Source organism: Balaenoptera physalus (assembly GCF_965194825.1).
Source record: "Balaenoptera physalus genome assembly, chromosome: 7".
In the NCBI taxonomy this organism is placed as follows: Eukaryota; Metazoa; Chordata; class Mammalia; order Artiodactyla; family Balaenopteridae; genus Balaenoptera; species Balaenoptera physalus.
This window is the reverse complement of record NC_138886.1, coordinates 55,551,863-55,577,518: the sequence shown is the minus strand read 5'-3', so window position 1 is coordinate 55,577,518 and position 25,656 is coordinate 55,551,863. Positions and strand designations below refer to the sequence as shown.

The window sequence follows — 25,656 nt, the reverse complement described above, 5'->3', positions numbered from 1 at the left end:
ATGCTGCTGCAATGAATGTGGAAGTACAGATATGTCTTCAGAATAATGTTTAAACTTCCATTGGACATATACCCAGAAGTGGGATTGCTGGATCATACACTGGCTTTATTTTTAATTTCTTGAGGAATGCCATACTGTCTCCATAGTGGCTGTTCCAGTTTACATTCCCACCAAAAACTTACAAGGGATCCTTTTCCCCACATCCTCTCCAGTATTTTTTATCTTTTGTCCTTTGAATGACAGACATTCTAATAGGTGTGAGGTGATATCTCACTAGGGTCTTGATTTGCATTTCCCTGATGATTAATGATGCTGAGTACCTTTTCATGTACCTGTTGGCCATTTTTGTATGTCTTTGGAAAAAATTCAGATCCTTTGACCATTTTTTAATTGGGTTATTTGGGGGTTTGTTGTTATTGAGTTGTATGAGTTCCTTATGTATTTCAGATATTATCCTCTTAACAGATGGGTAGTTGACAAATATTTTCTTCAGGTTGGCTTTTCATTCTGTTGATGGTTTCTTTTGCTAAGCAGAAGCTTTTTAGTTTGACTTAGTCCCACTTGTTTATTTTTACTTTTGTTTGCTTTGCTTTTGTGTCAAACCCAAAAAAAAAAAAAAATCATTGCCAAGACCAATGCAACAGAGCATAACCCTTATGTTTTAGGTCTTAAGTACAACTCCTTAATCCATTTTGAGTTGATTTTTCTGCATGGTGTAAGATAAGGGTTCGTTTTACCCTTTCACATGTGACTACCCAGTTTTTCCAACACCATATATTGAAAAGACCATCTTTTCCACATGTATAGACTTTGCTTCTTTGTCAAAAATTAATTGACCATATATGCATGGGTTTAGTTCAGGGCTCTCCTATTCCATTCCACTGATCTATGCATCTGTTTCTAATGTCAATACCATACTGTTTGTTTGCTCGTCTGTTTTTAATACCATGCTGTTTTGATTACTATAGCTTTGTACATAGTTTAAAATCAGGAATTATGATGACTCCAACTTTGTTCTTTCTTAAGACAGTTTTTTTGGCTATTTGGAATCTTCTGTGGTTCCATACACATTTTAGGTTTGTTCTTCATCTGTGAAAAATGCAATTGGAATTCTGATAGGGACTGCATTGAATCTGCAGATCACTTTGGGTAGTATGGACATTTGAACAGTATTAATTCCTCCAATCTATGAGCACAGCATATCTTTCTGTTTATATGTATCTTCTTTGACATCTTGCATCAATGTCATATAGTTTTCAGTATACAGTTATTTAACTCCTTGCTTAAATTTATTTCCAAATATTTTATTATTTTTGATATTGTAATAGGGATTGTTTTTCTTAATTTCTCTGGTAGTTCATTTTTAGTGCATACAAACACAAATGATTTTTGTATACTGACTTTATATCCTGCAACTTATAATGAATTTGTTTATTAGTTCTAACAGTTTCTTGGTGGTCTTTAGGGTTTTCTACATATAATAACATGTCACCTGCAAAAAGAGACATTTTTACTTCTTCCTTTCTGATACTAGTGTCTTTTATTTCTCTTTTCTTGCATAATTGTTCTGGCTAGAACTTCCAGTTCTATTTTGAATAAAAGTGGTGAAAATAGGTAACCTTGTCTTGTTCCAGATCTTGAGGGAAAGCTTTCAGCTTTTCATCACTGAGTATGATGTTAGATGTGAGCTTGTGATACATGACTTATTATAATTAAGGAATATTTCTTCTATATCCAATTTGTTGAGAGTTTTTATCATAAATGGATGTTGAATTCTGTCAAATGCTTTTTCTGCCTCTATTGAGATGACCATATGATCTAACTTGACCTAACTGTAATTTAATTCCCATATTTCCTTATTGACTTTGTCTGGATGACCTATCCATTGTTCAAAGCAGGGTATCAAAGTCCCCTACTAGTTTTGTATTGCTATATATTTTTCCCTTCAGATCAGTTAATGTTTGCTTCATATGTTTAGGTGTTCCTCTTTTGGGTACATAAGTAGTTACTAGCTCCTCTTGATGAACTGACCCCTTCATCATTACACAATGACCTTCTTTATCTCTTGGTGCAGTCTTTGGTTTAGAGTCTACTTTGTCTGATACAAGTATACTTATCCGTGCCTTCTTTTGGCTACCATTTGATGTAATATTTTCCCCATCCCTTAATTTTCAGTCTAGGTGTGTCTTTAAAGCTGAAATGAGTTTCCTTTTTTAAAAAATAAATAAATAAATAAATAAATAAATTTATTTTTAAAAAAACAAAACAAAACTGACCAGGAATAAAGGGCAGAGAGGAGAGGAGTTCTCAGCCAACCTTCTCTGCACAGTGGAATCACCTGGGCCTCCTTTCTAGTGATTCTAATTGAATTAATCAGATCTGGGGGTGGAACTTGCATGCATTTTTAAGCTTCTTGAATTGTTCTCATAAGCTCCAGGGGCAAGAACAACTGAGTTAAAGGAATGTCAGTGCAAAGGGGGAATCAGAAAACACTGGGCACACCCATGCATACTGTAGGCTCTTGCACCCCAGAGTCAATCAGCTCTTCTACCAGCTCCTACTTCATGACCTTCAGCAGCTTACTTCCTCTCTCTGATCTTTGGCTTCTTCATCTCTCTAAGATGTATGTTTTCCTTCTCTTTCTGGTCTAAAATCACTTCCAAGTGGCTGACTTGAGACTCAGCCTCTGCCATCCTACGTGTCCGTTCACTGTCATCCTCAAGACTTTTGGACAGCAAACCTTTACTTTGCAACATCTCAAGAAGCTTTTTAATAGACTCATCTTGGGCACTGAGGTTCTGTTTCTGCGTTTTGATTCTCACCTCCAATTCCTCCAAGGTCTTCCTCAATAGGAACAGTTCCTTAGCCTGTCTGTCATGCTCTGCTTGGAGCTGCTGGAAGTTCTCCTCCATCAGTTCAATGGTGAAGTGCTCTGCTCCTCGGTTGCCACTCTCTTGCTGCAGCCACTCTATATCTTTTGACTATAGAATTTAGTCCATTTATATTTAAAGTATTTATTGAAAGGTATGAATGTACTATTGCCCTTTTGTTAATTGTTTTCTGGTCATTTTCTAATTCCTTTGTTCCTTTCATGCTCTTTTACTTTGACATCTAATGATTTTCTGTAGTGGAATGCTTTGATCCCTTTCTCTTTATCTTTTGTTTATATTCTATAGGTTTTTTTGTGTGGTTACCATGAGGCTTAAATTAAATATCTTATTTTTATAACAGTCTCTTTTAAGCTGATAACAGCTTAATTTCTAATGCACACAAAGGCTCTACATTTTTACTTTCCCCCTCTCACATTTTATGTTTTTAATGTCACAATTTACATCTTTTTGCATTGTGTATCCATTAACGTATTATTTTAGTTAGTTATTTTAATACTAGAATAACTAGTTAGTTATTCTTCATACTAGAGTTATAAGTGGTTTACCCACCAACTTTGCAACATTACAGTATTCTGAATTTGACTATGTATTTATCTTAACCAGTGAGTTTTATACTTTCATATGTTTTACTGTGACTAACTAGCATCCTTACATTTCAGCTCAAATAACTCCTTTTAATATTTCTTGTATGGCTGGTCTAGTGGTAATGAATTCCTTTAGTTTTTGTTTGTATGAAAAACTCTTTATCTCTCCTTCAGTTCTGAAGGACAGCTTTCCTGGGTAGAGTATTCTTGGTTGGCTTTATTTTTTCTTTCAGCACTTGGTATGTATCAGCCCATTCTCTTCTAGCCTGCAAAGTTTCTGCTAAAAAATCTGCTGATGACCTTAATACAGATTCCCTTTTAGGTAATAGGCTTTCTCTTGCTGCTTTTAAGATTCTCTCCTTGTGTTTAACTTTTAACAATTTAATTATAATGTGCCTCAGTGTGAGCTTCTTTAAATTCATCATATTTGATATTCTCAGGCTTCCTAGATCTGGATGTCTGTTTCTTTCCTCAAGTTAGAAAAGTTTTCAGCCATTATTTCTTCAAATAAGCTTTCTGCCCCTTTCTCTCTCTCTCTTCTCCTTCTGGGAACCCTATAATGCATATAGAAGTCTTCTTGATAAAGCCCGTAAGCTACATTCACTCTTTTTTTTTTTTTTTAATTGCTCCTCTGATTGGATGAATTCCACTGTCCTGTCTTCTAGTTCACTAATCCTTTCTTCTGCGTGATCTAGTCTGCTGTTGAATCCCTCTATTGAATTTTTCAGTTCAGTCATTGCATTCTTCAGCTCTGTGATTTCTGTTGGTACTTTTTAATATTTTCGATCTCTTTGTTGAAATTTTCACTTCATTCATGCACTGCTCTCCCAACCTCAGTGAGCATCTTTATGACTTACTTTGAACTCTCTATCAGGTAAATCACTTACCTCTGTTTCATTAAGATCTGTTTCTGGAGATTTATCTTGTTCTTTTGTTTGGAACATATTCCTCTGTTTTTTCATTTTCCTTGACTCTCTGTGTTGGTTTCTGTGCACTGGATAGAACAGCCACCTCGCCCAGTCTTGACAGATAGATCTAGTGTAGGGGATGAACCTCATCAATCAGCCCAGCCTAAGCTCCTAAATGTCTCTCAAACCTTTGTGACTGTCCAAGTCACCTTCTTTGCTCCTAGTGGTTCCCAGTACTTGAGGGTGTGCTAAGACTCATCATGTCCCAAAGAGGAATACTGCATTCGGGCCCTAGATGCAGGCTGATCAGAAGCCAGACCCTCAGGCAACATCCGGGAAAGTACGTATTAAGCCCCTTCCAAGGAGAAAGGAGAACAGGCATTTTTGCCTGCGCTGCACTAGACGACCTGTGTCTAAAGCTACAGGCAGGGGTTGGGAGGGGGTCCTGTAAATGAACTCATGGCTTTCCATTACACTTAGAATAAAACTCTACGAGTCCTACATTACCTGTCTGCTGCCTACCTCTTCAATTCACCATGTATCTCTTCTTACGTGCTCCTTTCACCACTGAATTATAGGCTTCAATAGCTTGTAATATTTAAAAAGGTCTCATCTGCCTTGTTCAACAATCTGTTCTCAGCAGCTAGAAAAGTCTCGAAACATAGATCTTACTAAATATTTAATGAATGAATACCATGCTCATAATCATGAATTAATTTCATACAGTACAATTACAGGAGTTTGGTGTGTGGAAAACTCAAGGATAAGGTCTCAAGACCAAGACTGTATTGATTCCCTTAAAGAGAAATTTCAAACAATCATGAGCATTCCCCTTCAGCTACAAACACCAGTGAAATGGTAAATAATAATAATAATGATAATTTTAAATCATTTAAAAAATACAGACTTCCTGTAATGACAGTGTAATTTATCCTGGGCTAATGCTCCTGCTGAGAAGAATTACAAGCTCTGGAAAACTATCTTTAAAAACACTGTTTGGGGGCTTCCCTGGTGGCGCAGTGGTTGAGAGTCCGCCTGCCAGTGCAGGGGACGCGGGTTCAAGCCCTGGTCCCGGAGGATCCCGCGTGCCGCGGAGCGCCTGGGCCCGTGAGCCACAGTTGCTGAGCCTGCGCGTCTGGAGCCTGTGCTCCGCAGCGGGAGGGGCCGCAATGGTGAGGGGCCCGCGCACTGCGGTGAAGAGTGGCCCCCACTTGCCGCAACTGGAGAAGGCCCTAGCACAGAAACGAAGACCCAACACAGCCATAAATAAATAAATAAATTAAAAACACTGTTTGAAGGCATTGGCAAGCAAACAAAAGCACAGAGAAACTGGATGGGATCTGATCCTTGAAAGAATGAAATCACACTGAATGAGGTCCACATTTATCCATCTTTATCCTGAGGGGACTATACAGTCTGTGTAATGCATATGTAGGCACTGGAGAAGAGGATAGAGCTCTTGTACAAAGCTGTAGTCTTACTGGGTAGAAGTATCAGGGAATGAACTTTGGAGCTGCTAAAAGAGGTAGAAGTTGAAAGCAGAAATCCCAGGGGGGGAAAAAGGGAGACATGGGGGAGTGACTCCTGAACTCCCCTCTGTGTATGAGATGAAAATCCAAGAAGCCCAGGGAGAGGCAGTAACTGGAAACCTGAAAGAGTCGTGAAGAGATTTCAATAGCTGCTTAGTCCTTGGAGAGGCAGAATTTGGAGTTAAAAGGTAAATACCTCGGGCTTTCTGTTTAAACTTCCAGAAAAGCCATACTTGAGGAATAAGAACCACATCAGAACTAAAGGCAAAACTGAAACAGACCTGTCCTAACAGAGCCTACAACCAAGTTTCCATAGGATCAAGCTAATCTGCCAGTAGATTTAACTGAACTGCCTACTAGAACAAAACTCAATACTTTAGAGAAAAATTAAAATCTACACTATCCAGAGCTTATACAATATATCACCCACAATAGACAACCATCAGCTGAAACTTACTTAACATCAAAAGAAAAATGTGATGTAGAGAAAATATATACAGACAGAAGAAATATTTGAAAAATATGAGCCAGTTTTTTTTCTAAGTTTTTAAAAAAACAACAGTCCACTAATCCAAAAAAGTTACCTAACCCCAATCAGTATAAATCCATACCTAATTACATCATAATCAGACTTCTAAAAATCAAAGACAAAGAGCAAATCTTAAAGCAGCCACAAACATACAGTAACACCAAGATAAAAAATACAACTGACATCTCTTCAGAAAGACTGGAGGCCAGAAGGCAAAGTGCTGGTAGGGAGGAAAGAAAGCTGTTAGCCTAAAATTCTATGACCCACAAAACCTAACCTTCAAAATTTATGGCAAAACAAACATTATTTTTGGATAAATGAATGCTGTGTGAACACACCACCAACAAACCCAAACTACAAGAAATGCTCAAGGAAATTCTCTGGATTAAAGGGAGATGATACTAGATACAAATTCATATTTGCAAAAATGAATGAAGAACCCCAAAATAATACATATGTGGGCAATCAGACTATTTCCTTTAGTTTCTTAAAATTTTTAAAGGACAACTGACAATTGTTTAAAGCATTAATGATAATAATGTATGATGTAGCTTATAATAGATGTCAAAGTAAAACAGATAACATCAATAGCTAAAAAGGATGAAAAGGAATTAAACAAAATCTTTATACAAATAAATTCGTGATAGCTTGGAAAAAGAAGAAAAGGTGCTAGCAGCAAATCGGAAATGTAGAAGAATTCCTGAAAGATTAAAAGTAGATAGGAATAGGTGACAGAGAGCAGAGGAAATACACTCTATTTAAAGTACACAGAAGAAAGCATCAACAAGCATAAAAAAATTTTCTGCACACATACAAAAACCACAAATATCCAAAGATAATCAAAGATCATCATCTACTGGGAGCTGGGGTGGAGGAAGGAAGCATAAAAAAGTCAAATCAAAATGAAGAGCAGGGCTTCCCTGGAGGCACAGTGGTTAAGAATCCGCCTGCCTATGCAGGGGACACAGGTTCAATCCCTGGTCTAGGAAGATCCCACATGCCGCTGAGCAACTAAGCCCATGCGCCAGAACTACTGAGCCTGTGCTCTAGAGCCCGCGAGTCACAACTACTGAGCTCATGTGCCACAACTACTGAAGCCCATGTGCCTAGAGCCCGTGCCCTGCAACAAGAGAAGCCACCGCAATGAGAAGCCTGTGCACCGCAACAAAGAGTAGCTCCCACTCGCTGCAACTAGAGAAAGCCCGCACGCAGCAATGAAGACCCAACACAGCCAAAAATAAAAATAATATAATTAAATTTTTAAAATTAAAAAAAAAAAATGAAGAGCAGAACAACTGACCTCAAAAGAAACAGAGATAATACAGGAAAAGAACTTTTAAAAAAATATTCTACTTGTTACCCTCAGAGAGACTGCAGAAGATTTTGAAAATACAAAGTATAATTAGATGATCATCAAAAAGGAGCAGAAAATAAAAACAGTTTACATTTTTTTAAACAATTACATCTCAATGAAAGCGTTGAATACAACTAAAGAGAACAAGTAATAATCTGGAAGACAAAGTCAAGACAAACTCCCAGTTTCCTGTATCAGAGATAGAGAGAAAGAGAGGCAAAAAACTAAGAAATGTAGAGGATCAACACAGAAAGTACAACTCTAAGAGCTCTAGATAGAGAAAGAAAAAGAACACAGTGAAGAAAAAAATTTTTTAATAAAAGAAGAAACTTAATTGGTGTTAAAGATACCTCAGCTCCTATTAAAAGAATCTTCTGAGATGAGATAAAGATTAATTTTAAAAAGACTTATACTTGCACAGATCAAAGCAAAGGGTTAGAACACCAAAGACAATGGGGAAACTCTAAAAGAGTTCAATTTAATTCTGATTATTCAGAGCTTCCACCTACACATATAATCATGGCTGATGGAAACATACATGAATTCAGATTGATCGCTCTTTAAATTCATAAATGATAACCTCAAATGGGTCTTTAGTGCTGCTCACCTATCATTTTATATTTCCTTAGTTCATTTACTCTCATTCTAGACAACTCATACCTTTTTCCTTTCTCCTCAATCACCAAAACTGCAACCCCAATTCTTAATTTCCACTTCCTACATTTCACTGAGAAATACAAGCAATCAAAAGGAAACACCCAACAACTGATGAACATACAACATACATCCTTTTCAAATGTGGCTGAAATATTTATGAAAGTAGACCACATGTTAGGCCACAAAGCAATTATCAACAAATACTAAAGGAATCATACTCTATATGATTTCCATTCAAAATATAAACAATGGAGCAAGCAACTATTTTATCTATTCAAGATCCATAATGTTGATTAAATGTTAGAGATCATGATTAATTTATGTAATTCTTTAAAATACTGAATCAATAACAACACTGAAGAGGACTATGGAAAAATGTGAAAGTCAGCTTTATCACTACCTATTCTTTTCATTCTCTGAATCAACACTCTTTTTTAAAAATTTTATTGAAGTATAGTTGATTCACAATGTTGTGTTAATTTCTGCTGTGCAGCAAAGTGTGTATCAACACTCTTAAGAGTTTGATGAAAATTTTTCCAGTTACAAAGTATATTAAATTATTTTTTAAAAGTCAGTAATACTCAGTACTCTGTAAATTCATGCTATTTTTAATACTTCAACAAGAACAAACAACACTGAAAAATATGAAGATCTGCATTTGAACTGATGTAAACTTACCAACAGCACTTAAATTAAAAATTTCTTATAAAAAATATGGCCACTGATAAAAGTATCACAACATGTACTTATTTTCCATAATGTTCTCTGATCACAATGGGATTAAACTAAAAATCAATAACAGAAAAATAATTAGAAAATCCCCATACATTCAGAAATTAAGCAACATACTTTTAAATAATCCATGGGACAAAGAAAAAGTTAGAAAATACTTTAAATTCAATGATAACCAAAAAATGAGTGAAATGCAATTAAAAAGAAAGGCTGAACAAAATTATTTAATGAGCTTTTGTTTCAACAAGCTAGGAAAAGAACAACAAATCAGCTAAGGACCACAGAAGGAAAAATATATAAGCAGAAATCAGTGAAAAGGAAAATAGACCAAAGCAAACTTTAAAAGCTGGCTTTTTAGAAGCATTAATAAACTGCTTTTAAATACTAGAAAGACTGATAAAGAAAAAAGAGAGAGAAAACATAAATTACCCAAATCAGGAATTGAAAAGTTGACATCATTACCAAAACTTAAATATTAAAAATATTTAAGAGTATAAAAACATTCTGCAATAAGTTTGAAAATTCTAAGAAATTGGGCAAGTTTCTTTATAAACACAACTTATTAAAACTGACACAGGAAAAAATATAAAGTTCTAAATTGTTAACATTTGTTAAATTAGTTGAATGTATAATTTAAAATTTTTCTACAAAGAATATTCAATGAATGCCCAGTGACATTCTCAGTGAATTTTTCCAAACAACTGATGAACAAATAAACAATGAGCTTACACAAACTCAGTAAACAAAAATTAAAAAACACTTCTCTACACATTTTAAGAGGAGAGCACAAACATGATACCAAAATGTAATAAGGACATGACAAAAAAAAAAAAATTGTGGGTAAATAACTCTCATAAAGCATATAAGAAAAAATACTAAGAAAACCAAACAAAAACAAAAACCAACAACAAAAAAACACTGGCAAATTGAATCCAGTAATTTTTAAAAGAATAATAAATCTTGACTGAGTTTGGGAATTCCCTGGTGGTCCAGTGGTTAGGGCTTGACACTCACTCTCACTGCCAGAACCCAGGTTCAATCCCTGGTCAGGGAACTAAGATCCTGCAAGCCATGTGGTGCAGGAAAAAAACCAAAAAACAAAAAAAACCTCCACTAAGTTATTTACAACAGAAATGCAAGGTTAACTGAACAATCAAAATTCGATCAATATAATTTACCACATTATTAGAATAAATGAGAAAAGTAACATATGATCATTTCAATAAATGCCAAAATAGTCTCTATTAAAATTATACAACAGTTCATGATAAAAACTCAGCAAACTAGAAATAAAAGCAAACTTCCTCATCCTTATTAACAGTAACTACAAAAGACCTAAAATTAATTACTTAATGGTAAAATATTAATTTTGTTCTTCTTGAGTTCAAAAACTTAATATGCATGTCCAAAATCAGGACTTCTATTCAACATTGTAGTGGAGGTCTTGGCCAGTGCAATACCGCAAGAAAAAGAAATTAAAAGTATAATGATTAGAAAGGAAGAAGTAAAACTATCACACACGATATGACTGTGTACATATAAAACTTAAAAGAATCTAAAAATTACTAAGTGGGCTTCCCTGGCGGCACAGTGGTTAAGAATCCACCTGCCAATGCAGGGGACACAGGTTTGAGCCCTGGTCCGGGAAGATCCCACATGCTGTGGAGCAACCAAGCCTGTGGGCCACAACTACTGAGCCTGCACTCTAGAGCCTGTGAGCCACAACTACTGAGCCCACACACCTACAGCCTGTGCTCTGCAGCAAGAGAAGCCACCACAATGAGAAGCCTGCACACCGCAATGAAGAGTAGCCCCGCTCGCTGCAACTAAAGAAAGCCCGCGCAGCAACGAAGACCCAATGCAGCCAATAAATAAATAAAAATAAAGTTCCCTTTAAAAAAAAAAATACAAATTACTAAGTGAATTTAGTAAGGTCGCAAGATACAAAATCAATATATAAAAATCTACTGTAATACCATATACCAGAAACAATTAAAAAATGAACATTCTAAACCAATATAATTTATAACAGTAAACAACACTAAACAAAAAGCCAAATATCTAGGAACATATCTATTGAAATATCTACAAGAACTCTGCAATAAAAACTACTAAAACATTGTTAGAAAAAAAAAAAAAAGGCCAGAAAACCTGAATAAACATTTTCCTAAAGAAGACATAGAGATGGCTAACAGGCACATGAAAAGATACTCAACATTGCTAATTATTAGAGAAATGCAAATCAAAACAATGAGATATCACCTCACACCTGTCAGAACGGCTATCATCAAAAAGTCTACCAATAATAAATGTTGCAGAGGATGTGGAGAAAAGAAAACCCTTCTACAATGTTGGTGGGAATGTAAATTGGTGCAGCCTCTATGGAAAACAATGTGGAGTTTCCTCAAAAAACTAAAACTAGAACGACCACATGATCCAGCAATTCCACTCCTGGGTATATACTCGGAAAAAACAAAGACTAATTCGAAAAGCTACATGCACCCCTACATTCACAGCAGCACTGTTTACAACAGCCAAGATATGGAAGCAACCCAAATGCCCAGCAACAGATGAATAGATAAAAAAGATGTGGTATATATACACAATGGAATGTTACTCAGCGAGAAAAAAAAAAATGAAATTCTGCCATTTACAGCAATGTGGATGGACCTAGAGAAAGTTATGCTTCGTGAAATAAGTCAGAGAAAGACAAATACTGTATGATATCACTTACATGTAGAATCTAAAAAATAATACAAATGAATATATATACAAGGAATAAACAAGGAATGTACAAGGAATAGACATTTTTCTGGAATAAAGATTCCAGAGAAAAATGAAGAATATCTTCATGACAACAGAAACTCCTCTAATTCAGTCATAAAATAAGAGGTGGGGAACATTTGAACAAACTTAAAAAGGAGATATAAAATTGCCCCAAAGTACTTATGAATAACAGTTGAATATCACTAATCATTAGGGAAATACAAATTAAAACCAAAGATACTTTCACACACCCATTAAAATGGAAAATTTTTAAAAGACTGACAATACCAAATGTTTAAAAAGTTGTAGAGCAACTGGAACTCTCATTGCTCGTAGGAATGTTAAACTGAACAGCCACTTTTCCAAAATGTTCAGCACTTTCTTACAAAGTTATACATACATTCACACTATGATCCAACAATTCTACTCCTTGGTGATTTAGCTATAAAGTGCATACTTTTTCCTTGCCCCTTCCTCCTTCAGGCTACCTAGAATTAAGACACAGTAGCTGAAGCTATAAAATGACCATCTTGCAACCATAGGTGACCCTGAGAATGGAAGTCAGTGCAAAGGTTGGAAGAAGAGAAAGAGTACAAGTAAGTAGCTTCCTGACAACCAGGGAGCCACCAAGTCCAGCATAATCTATACAGTTTCAAACTTATTTTACTTCAACGAAACATAAATCCACTATTATTTGTATATTCGGTTATATGCAGCCAAACCAAATCCTAACTGATATACTTCTCCAGATAGACTCTCAACTCTTCATGCAACCTAAGACATTTCAATAAATAAGTAAATCTTTTCTTTGAACTGCTGCCCTTCCAGGACTCTCCTATCTTGCATTTATGCTAAATATTACTTGTATTCAAACCTAGTCAAGAAGATATGTTATCTTCAAGATTGTACAGGATTAAATCAAAAGGATTTCACACAAAAGCACATTTATTTTTTAAAAGAAATGTACTCAAAAAGGCATTCTCTCACCAGTTTCCATCCTGAGGTCTGATTTTAGCAGTTTCTGATAACAGAAGCAAAAGAAATTGCTGAAGCACAGCACAGAAATATTTACTGCAAAATCACAGAAACTAGTGAGGAAAAAGTTATGATTGGAAAATCTGTAACACGGAAAATCCTTTCCTTCTGTTCCTTTGTCCCTAACACCATTCTAGAAGACAAATGGTTGTCTTTTCCATAATCCCTCACCCTCAACTACTAAACCTAAAAAGTTCTTTGAGAATGGTTTTAGAAAAACATAAACTCTATTATTAAAGGTGTTGGGAATAATATCTGAATACAATTTCTCACTATTCATGCTCTCTTAGATTCTAGTTTTGCTTCTTCAATTTAAAATTAAAATGTATGGCTAGGGGGGAATCATATGGTATGTGAATTATGTTTCAATAAAACTTTTTTTTTAAGTAGGTGTATTTTTAGGAAAAACAGAAATGTTAAACAATTACCCCAGATACCTGTTTAGCATCAAAGCAACTAAACTTTTGTTGTCTTTATCTCTTCTCATTTCTACTTTAAGTTTGTCCATTTCTACCACATATTTGGCTAGCCAAACGTACTTTTCAGTTCACATTTGGTCAATCATATCTAATGCAATACCTCCCTAAACTATAACCAAACATCCAAGTATGGGGAGAGCCAAGAAAATTACATAACATAAATTGCACAAGGGCAGAGACAGTCCAGTTTGAGCTTCTTGTCAATGGTAATGGGAACATCATGTTTTCAACAGAAATCATCAGTGAATAAGAATTTGGATCTACTTTTCAGTAACTATTGTTTTAAAAAGGTCTCGGATATGAAACAATACATAAAGTATTTCAGAAACTATAATAGAATATATATGGTGAAAATGACTGGGCTGTGCACTGCATACCTTGATCCCTGAGGAATCCATCCTGAATCTGAGATTTCTTACTGTGTAGGTATATAGGAAGCACCAAGACACAGAAGAAGAGTAAGCTTGAAAGGAAAGATGAATTTTAGATATTTGCAGTCAGAAGCACCTACAAGACAATTAAAAGGAAGATTTGTAGTAATCAGCTTGATATATGAGTAGTTAGGAAGGATTTCTTGATTTGGGATTTGATTTGATACTGGGTATCCAGTATTACAATTCACAGAATAGGATATACGGAACAAGGATAGTTTTGGAGGAATGATGAATTCAATCATAGACATATAATCATAAACATATATGATGCCCAGACATAAGGTATAAGGTAGGAAGAGAAGAAGGTCATAGATCAAATCCTTGAGGTCACAACATTTAAGGACTACCCAGAAATGTCAGGGATGGAGGGCATAAAGAAGAATGTAGCAAAGAACTTGAAAAGAAATGGACAGAAATAAGAGGAAAACTAGAATTAACTGTGTAAAAATTCATTGATTACTGCATTTTTCTGTGTATTTTAATAAAAATAAGGTTCTCTTAGAAAAGAAAAGAAGAGCAGAGAGTTTTATGAGAAGAGTTATCAAGTATTATGAAGAGGTTAAATAAGATAGAAACAGAAGGGAAAAAATTCACTGAACTTGGTAATTAAGAAGTTAGTAAAGACTACCTATAGGGAAAGGATCTGAAGGGTAAGAATGGTGTTTTATTTTCATTTGGTTTCATTATTTTGAGTTTTCTCATCTCAAGCAAGGCTTTCAACTTAGAATTCCTACCCAGAAGAATACAGGCATTCCCAAACATTCGAAGATTCAAAGTTTACCTCAAAGCAGCATTTAAGAAGTTACTTTCTTAAGATATAATATACCAAACCAGAGGAGTAAATCCAAAGAGATGATATCAGGTCCAGAAAATAGATCCAATCCTGGAAAGTAGTAAAGTTAAGTTATATGATGAAAGCTGGGCAGCAAGCCTGAAGCACACTCAGACCCGACAGGAGCAGAGGGACTCTAGAAGAAAGATTTCAGAAAAAAGTGAGTGTTAGACTGCTTGCTATGATTTAGTTCAAAACAAAAACAAAACACCCAGAGAGGACATGATAAAGGAAAACAGTGAAAGAAAAAAAGGCAATTCTAGTGGGAGAAAACTTTACGGGAGAAGCCTTTACAAGAAACGGGACGAAATTATAGCATACTCCTAGGCTCTGTAACAAAAAATCCTCAATATAATATAAGCATTGTTGTTGTTTTTCAAATTTAAAATTACCTACAAAGCACTAAAGTGTTAAGTATGGTTACTGAACAGAACATAAATGTTAGACTTAAACTACAACTTTTAGAGGCTGAGAGGTGAAAGCAAGGAGGGAAGCTAAACAGAAGCTTGGGAGAGAAGCGTTAACCTTAGAAATTGAGAAATCAACAAATATTGCCAATGGTTGCTGGAACAAGAAATAAAGTTACAAATATATTACCCTAGGTTACAATGATAGCTAATATAAGAAATAAAATAGTGAAATGTGTAATCTGAGGAAAAGAGGAGGAACACAGTGGTATAGGTAACATAGAGATTGAAATACCAGAAGTTAACAGAGTCAAAATGGTCTCCCTCTGGAGAAAAGGATTAAAGTTGGAAGAACAGAGCTTTTCATTGCAACTGGATTGTTGTGGATTATTAGCTCTTCTGTGTGATCTGACTTTTTAAACCAATGTAAATGAAACATCTAGGGGAAAAAAATGAGAGTAATTAGGAAATAAGAAAATCAAGGTGGCAAGGCTATTCTTAAGGGTGAAGAGCAGAAAAGAAAAAGGATAGATAGCTGCTGATAGTCAAAGATCAAAGGAGAAAATAAAAATAAGCTAAAACATATTCTTGAGCTACTAGAGGAGGAAAATAATGATAATACCAAAGAAAGTGGAGAAAAACAAACAAAGGAACGAGGTGTTAGCCCTAGAATAGATAGAAGGGAACACGATCAAGAGCACAGTGTGCAAAAAGCAAGCTAAAAACAGGAGGATATAACCAGAGCGGTATAATTAACAGTTTACAACTTCAGAGATGGACTACTGTTATAAAGTATGGATGACACTGCAGAGTCAAAGACAGAAACTGTAAGGTGTCCTTGGGTGAGTTCTTCAACAGATAATGAAATGAACTAAAATAATGTTAGGAGAAGTGGTTTAAAGAAAAACTAAGTTAGATGCCAAAAATTCTCAATTAATGACATGGGAGTAGACAAGGAAAGAGTAGCAGACAACATCAGGGTAGACTGAGGATGATATAAGCTGCATCATAATCATCTCAAAGGACAAGATTTTTTGTTCTTGTATTAGCGTAGTAGATGTTATAGAAATAGCAATGTAAATACTTCCTCTAGACCCTAGGGTAGATGTAATGCAATATCTTTAGGAAAGACAACATTCAATGAAGGTAAGAAAGCAGAAGGAAACTGATGCTACAGAAAACCCAATTTATAAGGGAATAAGGAATTTGGAAGGACCCTATAAAAAGGACTAAAGGGGAATCAGCTGAAGAAGTAAAAATAGTAAGAAGACATGAATACGTAAAATATTTTCTGGCAGTATATGAGAATTTTGAATTCAATCAAGCCTGTAAAATACCAATTTACAGGAAATGCAGAGAACAGAGGAAAACATTAAACTACACCATGAGGATATGATCAGCAAAACCTGTATTGTAGGAAACCAGAACCAACATAGTTAAAAAAGCAAAAAAGAGAAGAGATGAAGGAAACATATATCAATAGATTAAAAGAAACTGTAAAGTCACAGCTGTGAACCTATTTGGATCTTAGTATTTTAAAAAAAACTATAAAAAAGAAAAAACATTTATGATATATCAATTAGAAATTTAATTACTTGCTAAATACCTATAGATATTAAGGAATTGTGATTCCCTCACTTTTAAAAAAGTTCCTATATTTTACAGGTACGTAAGGAAATATTAATGAAAAAAAATATGATGTCTACAGTGTGCTTCAAAATAACCCAGTAGTGGGGAAAACAGATGGAACCGAATTGACCACAGGTTATAAAGACTATTGAGGCTGAGTGATAAAAGTATGAGAGTTCATTATACATTATCTCTACTTCTATATGTTTAAAATTCTCCCTAACAAAAAAGTTTTTTTTAAAGGATGTCTGTTATATTTTATCTAGCATTTCTTAAGAAGAGTGTTTTCAGGTTATTCAATAAGAAAATTTCAGAATATAAAGTCCCAGATTTTATTTTGTATTTTATAATTCACCTCTCATGCAGGTGTTAAAGCAAAGAACTCTGTAAAATTTACTAAAGCTATCTTTTAAAGATACTGATCTCTAAATGCAGTAAAAGTTTATTTCTATTCAGACAAAAAAACAAAGTGTCTCTAATTATCCTTAAAAATATCCCAAACAGGGTATTTTTAAGATGTTCAGTACTATCACCATTGTATTTCTAAAATATCTGATCAAACTTAACACTCTCCTTTACAAAACCAGTTTGAATTAAATAATCTGCAAGAAAAAAAGCACTGTAAGAACTTACAAAAGATACCTTTTTAAACTTTTCACTGACTATAGATACTTAAATATTTAATTTATAATCTAGTTTAAGAATTACTAGTCCCAATTCTTGTCCCTTGTCTAATCTCATCACATTGTTCACCACATTTCCTCTTTGACTTCCTTCTTCTTTAAAATAATGATACAATCACTGTACATCGTACTGAAAAAATTTAAAACAATGGTTCTCACCCTGGCTTATTCTAAGTTAGAATAACACTGGGAACTCTATAAATACCAGTGCCTGAGATCAAAGGAACGATATGGTCTCATAGAAACTTTACAATAATTATTAGTCATGATCAAAGATACAAGGGAAAGATTAACATTCAGGAAAAGAACAAAGAACTATAAAAGAAAATAATTTCAGCAGAGTATGTGGGATAATGATAACCTAGAAACAGATGAAGAGAGGAGTAGTAAGTTGGAAGGTAGTACTAAGAAATTCAACCAGAAAGCAACAATGATAAAGACAAAAAAAATGCAAATATAGTTAAGAGACATGGAAAACCATCAAGGAAACTATTTTTCAAGAGTGAAAAAAAGGTATTTTCAGCCATTTCAAAGCGATATAAAGACAGAATGTTAAACTACACACATATTCTGACTAAAAGAACTATTAAAAGATACATTTTAATAAGAAGAGAATTCAGACAGAAAGCACTTAAGGTACAGCAGTAAGCACCAAAATTGATAAATTATTGGTAAATGGTCATTAGGTACTGACAGGTGTTTTTAGGTGAAGGGAAAAAAAAAAATCAAGAAATATGTGAAACTGAAACTTTATATAAGAGTAAGAAAAGAGGGTGTTTGATTGCTTCTTACCTATAATAGGGTTCAGGGCAGGCCACCCCAAAATATGCCATTTTGGCATACTGATTAGTTTGAATTAAAGTTACTTAAGAAACAGCTGGTATAAGAAGAACATTCTGACCCACCTTTGTTTCTTGAAAGTGGGAAATAAATCTCCCATGTGAAGGTATCCTCCGTACACTAGGAGGATAGAAGGCATCCTTATCACCAGAGACAGGGAATTCAAGGTTGAGAAAGCTATATAAACTCAGTTACTTCATTAATTTGCTACCCCAAGCCCAAATCCCTTTGTTGTCCCAAAACTTCACAAATAATTGTTCCTTTGTCTAAAAGGGTGTATCAACAGCCTTCTTTGGTCACTTCTTAGGTCCTGTATCTATGGGACCTCCATATGTATCAAATAAAATCTGTTTTTCTCCTGTTAATCTGTCTTGAGTCAATTTAATTATTAGACCAGCCAAAAGAACCAAGAGAAGTAGAGGGGAAATTTTACCTTCCTCAACAGTTTTGGCATAGTCAGTAGGATCTTCATTTGCTGGAAAACTGCCTGTTCCAGGACTGCTGCAGCTGAGAAATCCTGGAACCTCTGATAAGAGCTGGCAGCAGGTAAGAATTCTTACCATGTCCGCCTTCTGGATCTCTGTCTGTAGGGTTCCAGTGAAAGCAAAAGTGGTGACAGCCCTTTTCTTCTTTCTAAATTTAGATTAACAGCAGAAAATATTTGTGTAACAAGTTTCTTTGGCATAGAAACTCTGGTAAATTTAATATGAGTACTTTTGGTTTTTATTGATCCTTTTCCTCCCAGAGATGGTCACCATTTTATTTGTCTCTGTTGTGTCATTTGTACTAAGGAGGAAAATCCACAGGCTAGAACATAGGCATAAGCCCTATAAGCCTGCTGTTTGAACCAGATTTCACAGACTAGTGAGTTCAGTTCTCATCAGACCAGTATTTGTTTAGACAAACTCTGCTGTGGGTTCCCTATGTAAAAACCAGATGAGGTTTTTCATTTCACCTTGTTCTACATCCTGAGAGCTTGGCTTTGTGTCCAGTGAAAATATTCTCTCTGACCTCTACCATCTGAAAGGTACACTTGCCAGGGTGTACCAAGGTGACCAATCAAACACACTGGGGTACTGAGACATGAAGTCACAAGCAGCACTCTGTCCAGCGGTGTGAGATCTCAGGGTAATCTGTCATAAGGGGTCCCAGTCCATAAGGGGCCTTTGTCATCTAACCTTTGTTGTTTTGTTAGTGCTGGAAAAGTCCCATTCCAGTAACACCCGCCTAGTGTTACAGTTTAGCAGGTCTGTAATCGGAGGTGTCTCACATTCTTGGGGAAACCAGAGATACAGTTTTCACTACATAATTCTTACACCTATGCAACAAAGGACGTTGCTTTCTTAGACTATCTTTGGGGTATGAACTTTCTGGATAATGTGAGAGCTGCATCTCTTGCCCTCTCTTTGGGGACACCTCTTGCATCCATAGTTAAGCCATAAAAATGCTTATTTATGGTTTCAGTTGCTATTAAGAAGATCCTACTTGTCAACGCCCAGACAGTAGATACTTTGAACTGGAAAAACTTCTAAGTTTTCTCATTTTAACTATCTTATTGGCACCTATGGAAAGACCAAAGTTAAAAGTGGATACAAAGAAGTATAATGACTAGCCTTAGGTACTCCTTTAACAAGATAAAAGAACAGAAATTAAACTCAGAACAAAATTAAAAATCCAATCTGACATAAATCTCCCTTCTCCTCCCTCTTACACACCTCTCGTCCCCAGCTCTCTATCCCTGACCCTCCGGAAGACAATTTGGGTCTATGGGGCAATGGTCTAAATACCACCCCTCATGGAGGAAAGAGATGGCCAGAAACTCTCCCAGGACCACCTGCAAATGACCAGGAAATGACTCAGCTAGAGGTTAATATTCAAGGCATGATAGGAATGATATTAGAGGATTTCTCCCCTACAGTGAATTGGACTAAGGTCATATTGTGCACTAAGAAGTAAAAATTTAAATAGTAATTACCTTAGAGTTCTGGTAAGAGGCAAATACACTACAAAACTCCCAAGAGAAAACTTGCATTCTTTCTCTGTCCCTTAAAGATGTAAACCTTACTATATCTTTGGAATGTAAATATCCCAGAAGGTGTATAAAACAATGCCCAAACTCACCTGAGACTACAAGAGAGAAAGAGGCCTTTTTAAAATACAAACTGCTAAAAGAGTTCTCTTGCCCAAACTCTAGAACACAGCCTCCTTAAGACCACTTGTCAAGAACAAATACAAATCTTAAAAGTATTCTTCATAAATATTAAAAGCTTTAAAGCAGGTAACTTGAACTTGTTCCACAAGAGAGACAATTATGTATAAATTAGTGAGTTTTGTTTTAGCCACTTGATTCATGGCTAAAGTTTTGGAATAAAGCTCTAAGATCTCTATGTCAGTCTGTATATTTCATCTATGTATGTACATTATAGATATATTTTTCTACCTCCAGATGGTACTGCCAAAATTAATTGGTAAAGAGTTCTATGTAATTGGCTTAGAGAAAAGTAAGCATTTATGTAAACCAAATATACTCTCAGATATACAGAAACTAACCCAAATGTTTTTCATGTTCACATGATCTGGGATAATCTTTGATAATAAAAGTTAGCTTAAGTTTACTGGTTTAGGGGCTTCCCTCGTGGCGCAGTGGTTGAGAATCCGCCTGCCAATTCGGAAGACATGGGTTCCAGCCCTCGTCTGGTAATATCCCACATGCTGCAGAGCAACTAAGCCCGTGCGCCACAACTACTGGGCCTGCACTCTAGAGCCTGTGAGCCACAACTACTAAGCCCGCATGCCACAACTACTGGAGCCCATTCTCCGCAACAGGAGAAGCCCACGTACCGCAACAAGGAGTAGCCCCCTCTCGCCACAACTAGAGAAAGCCCACATGCAGCAACGAAGACCCAACACAGCCAAAAAATAAATAAATAAATAATAAATTAATTTTTTAAAAAAGTTTATTGGTTTAATAAAAACAAGCATGTCTTCAAAATTTGTCAAGAAAAATAACTTAAGTTGATGGTTAACTATTTAATGTCTAATCCAAGCATAATTGTTATAAACAAGTGTTTTAAATAAATTTAAATAAGACAAGAGTTTATACCTAATTAACTAAATAATGGATATTCCAGATAGGATGGTATACTGAGACATCGATTGCTAAACATAGTTTGTCTAGTTTTGACTTCCTAATTTTTGCAGAGGCAAAGGATACTTGGGTCCATTAATAAATACGTTTTAGGCCACAATGAAAAAAATTTATTATAAGAAAGAATACACTTCTAAAAATTTTGAAATTTATAATTTTGCTAATCTAAACTACTACAGGATGTTAATATAGGATAGTTCACAATTGTCTACTTCCCAGTTTTCACTGGAAAGCAAAGATTACAAATAGTTTAAAAGGTTGGAAGAAGAGCTAAGACTACAAAGTGAACCAAAGAGAAAATGTCAGAACACAGAGTAATAAGCATAAATTAACTCTACACAGACTGTGTGCATCGGTGCTGAAAGAATGTATGCAATAGAGTAGGTGCCGTCTTTGGAAGGTGAGAAGCAGTGGAGCACCCGTGAGTGTACTCTCCTACTGTGGAAGGATTTACTATAACTTCTATAATTTTAATGTAACTTTTTCAAACTGTGGTCATGGAATATGGGTGAGTTATGATTAACATTTATTTGAAAAAAATGCACAGGTTCTCTATATTTTATATAGATAAATGGATAATATGTATCTTCAATTTTATCTATAATTTGTAGATAGGTAAAAGGTAAAATAAACTTATTATCTATATACAAATAGAATAGTTACACAAAGTGTAAAATAGAGTGCATGCATGACATACTTAAAATAGGAAATACATGTCAGTTTATTAAACTTTTACTTCAGTTACTTACATGGTTTTGCATGTGTAGGTGTGTGATGAGCCATAATATACAGTGTATTTCTTACTGTGGAATGACCCAACGTGTTTGAAAGCTACTGCTCTTATACCACAGTAAACTCAACAACAAAAGGGTCTATGCAGCCAGCTGAAAGGCCAGGACAAGATCACCCTTCCTGTTAGGTACAGACACAGTGATAACTCCTTAAGGCCAGGCTGTTATCATTCTCTGATAGGCTCATACTTTGTCACCTTGTCTTTTCAGATGTGCAATCAGGCAGCAATCTTTGCTTAAAAGACCTTCCTCCATTTCTTACAACTATTTGCAAGACTGGGAATTCTGATGGTGGCTTCCCAGATATTCATAGCTCTGCCATCAGTTTAGAAGTTGTTGTCCCATCTTTCAAATGTTTATTCTGCCTATTCAACTGAGAGTTTGTCTTCAGCAATAATATGGGGATCCTGTTGCCCCTGCCTGTTCTATAATATCACAGTGTAGTAGAGCAATGTCAGGATGAACCTGTAGACACGAGTGAATCTCATACTGTAATTTCCAAAAAGCATAAGGCTCGTTTTAATTATATTATGTTGAAGGAGTTTATACTCATTTAATGTAGCACATAGTCAATTATGCTATCCTCTAAATCTGTAATTATTCGGCATCAACTGCCTTGCATAATTTCTTTTGCACATAAGCTTCGTAAGCTTCTGAAATTGAGAAAATAATATTTGAACTAATAAGGTTTAAATTTTCAGGGAAAAAAATAGGCTTTAAAAAAAATACAGACTGCTATAGAACTTCCCCTGTCAAAATTGATCTGTAAAAGACCTGAGGTTTTTTTTGTTTGTTTTTTTTTTTACAAAACAACTAGAAATACTAAGGGTAAGAGAAAATGACTGAATATGAAACACAGAATGTGTGTTTACAATAAAAGAAAGTATAAAGAATGAAGATGGATTTTTGGTAAGGGAGAAGATAAAAGAAAGCAATTTTGAACTAAAGTAAAATGACTGTTCCAGAATAAGAAAGAAAAAAGACAGGACAAAAGCTGAGTGGATACAGAAAGGTGCAGAAGGTGTGTGCAAAAGGAATATTGAGAAAGGAATTTTATGTGTGCTCAAGCTGACTAAGATTGGAATGGACTTAACTGAGTTTAAAAAATGAATGAATTTTAATAACAAAATTATACTGGTGAAAAACTAGGTTTTGGGTTTCTAAAAGAACAAAGTTTTCCTAGACTACTGGTCTGCAGGCAGAAGACATAAATAGACATTTCGCCATGGAAGACACACACATGGCCAATAAGCACATGAAAAGATGTTCAACATCACTAATTATGAGAGAAATGCAAATCAAAACCACAATGAGGTATCACCTCACACCTGTCAGAATGGCTATCATCAAAAAGGCTATAAATAACAAATACTGGAGAGGATGTGGAGAAAAGGCAACTCTCATATGCTTGTTGGTGGGAACGTAAATTGGTGCAGCCATTATGGAAAAGAGTATGGAGGTTCCTTAAAAAGCCAAAAATAGAACTACCATATGATCCAGCAATTCCACTCCCGGGTATATATCCCAGAAAAAAATGAAAACACTAATTCAAAAAAATACATGCACTACAATGTTCATAGCAGCACTATTTACAATAGCCAATACGTTAACACAACTCAAGTGCCCATCAACAACTGGTTTAAGATGTGAGATTATACACACACACACACAGAGGAATATTACTCAGCCTTTAAAAAAATGAAATATTGCCATTTGCACCAATATGGATGGACCTAGAGAACATCATACTAAGTGAAGTTAAGTCAGAAAGAAAAAGACAAATATCATAGATGTCATTTATATGTGGAATCTAAATAATAATTACAAAAGAACCTATATACAAAACAGAAACATACAAACATAGAAAACAAATTTATGGCTACCAAAAGGAAAAGGGAGGTGAGGGATAAATTAGGAGTTTGGGATTAACACACACAAACTACTATACATAAAATAGATAAGCAACAAGGATTCACTGTATAGCACAGGAAACTATGTTCAATATCTTGTAATAACCTATACTAGATAATAATCTGAAAAAATATATATAAAACTGAATCACTTTGCTGTACACCTGAAACTAACACAATATTGTAAATCAACTATACTTGAATTTAAAAAAAAAAAGGGTAAAGAAAGGTTTTTCTTTACCTTTAAGTAATCTGCATAGGAACAAAGATTCTGAGTTTTATCAAAATAACTTCCTGTGCTTCATGTTGTCTTATCAGGTCTTGGATTACTTTTTAAAAAATAACTGAGTCTTCTCTATTAAAAGAGCTAAGCTTTTTACAACTATGTAACTTTCTGTATTTGCCTTTGAAATCTTTTGTCACTGCAGTTAGGTGGATAACTAAGTATTATTTCACAGTGACCTATGATCCTATTTAATCTAGTGTTTTAGAACCTTTTGATATTTTTGGAAAAATTCCCAAAATTCAAATTCTAAATAGTCTATTTGACCTTGAACAAACTTGGGATTTTTCAGAGAGTCCCCTGGAACATCTCAAAAGATTTGTTCTCTCTCCTTATAAAAGGAGATATTAAACTAATTAAGTTTATTTGGTTATTAAATTACATGGGAGACATTATCAAGTAAGTGATGATAAACCTTCTTAGCTTATATTGTATGTGTAAATGTTATTACTACAAGTGTTCAAGGACTATATGAAATTTTTTTAAAAATCTGATATGTACTCGTATAGTTATTACTTGTAATTCTAGTTACTATCTTAAAACATATGTCACAAAATTGACTAAATTTCCTTGTCAATTGCATAATACACTCTCATCAAATCTTTAACCATGGGCATTTTTAAGTCTTTTTTAAAACGTACAGATGGTTATCATTTTACTCTTTTACACTTTTAGTGTTCCTATAGAAGTGTTTCATCTTCACAGAGATTCATATAAAGGACTCTGACAAGTACTCTAGAATACAAGTTTCTGGTAACTTTAAAATCATACCACTGGGACTTCCCTGGTGGTCCAGCAGTTGAGACTCCACGCTCCCAATGCAGGGGGCCGGAGTTCGATCCCTGGTCAGGGAACTAGATCCTACATGCATGCTGCAACTAAGAGTTCACATGCTACAACTAAAGGGTCCACATCCCGCAACTAAAGATCCTGCATGCCACAACAAAACATGCCGCAACAAAAGAATCCCGTGTGCAGCAACAAGGATCCCAAGTGATGCAACTAAGATCCTGTGTGCCGCAACTAAGACCCGGTGCAGCCAAATAAATAAATAAATAAATATTTTTTAAAAATCATACCATTGAACTGGGTAAGAATTTCCATAAGTCTAACAGAGACAATGGTGCCTTCATGAAACTGCTGACAAAAGATCAACAAAAATTAAATAGGACTGAATAAACTAAGGAGGATGATTATAATATTTATGACTTTTTGTTTAAAATATTGCTCTTTCT

The 25,656-nt window shown here is 35.0% G+C and overlaps 1 protein-coding gene across 13 annotated transcripts in view; it reads right to left on the bottom strand.

Moving 5' to 3' along the window:
- The window catches only part of JAK2 (Janus kinase 2), a 244,896-nt gene that overhangs the window by 95,856 nt on the left and 123,384 nt on the right, over positions 1 to 25,656 (bottom strand). For 6 of the 13 annotated variants that reach the window (XM_082470861.1, XM_082470863.1, XM_082470853.1 and 3 more), the window contains one exon: positions 18,850 to 18,922. The exons of 6 other annotated variants lie outside the window; for them this stretch is intronic. Coding sequence is in view for 2 of the 7 variants with exons in the window: in XM_082470853.1 (XP_082326979.1) it covers positions 18,850 to 18,922 (73 nt within the window). In the remaining 5 variants the exon portion in view is untranslated. One more of the 13 variants, XM_082470855.1, reaches the window with a different exon arrangement.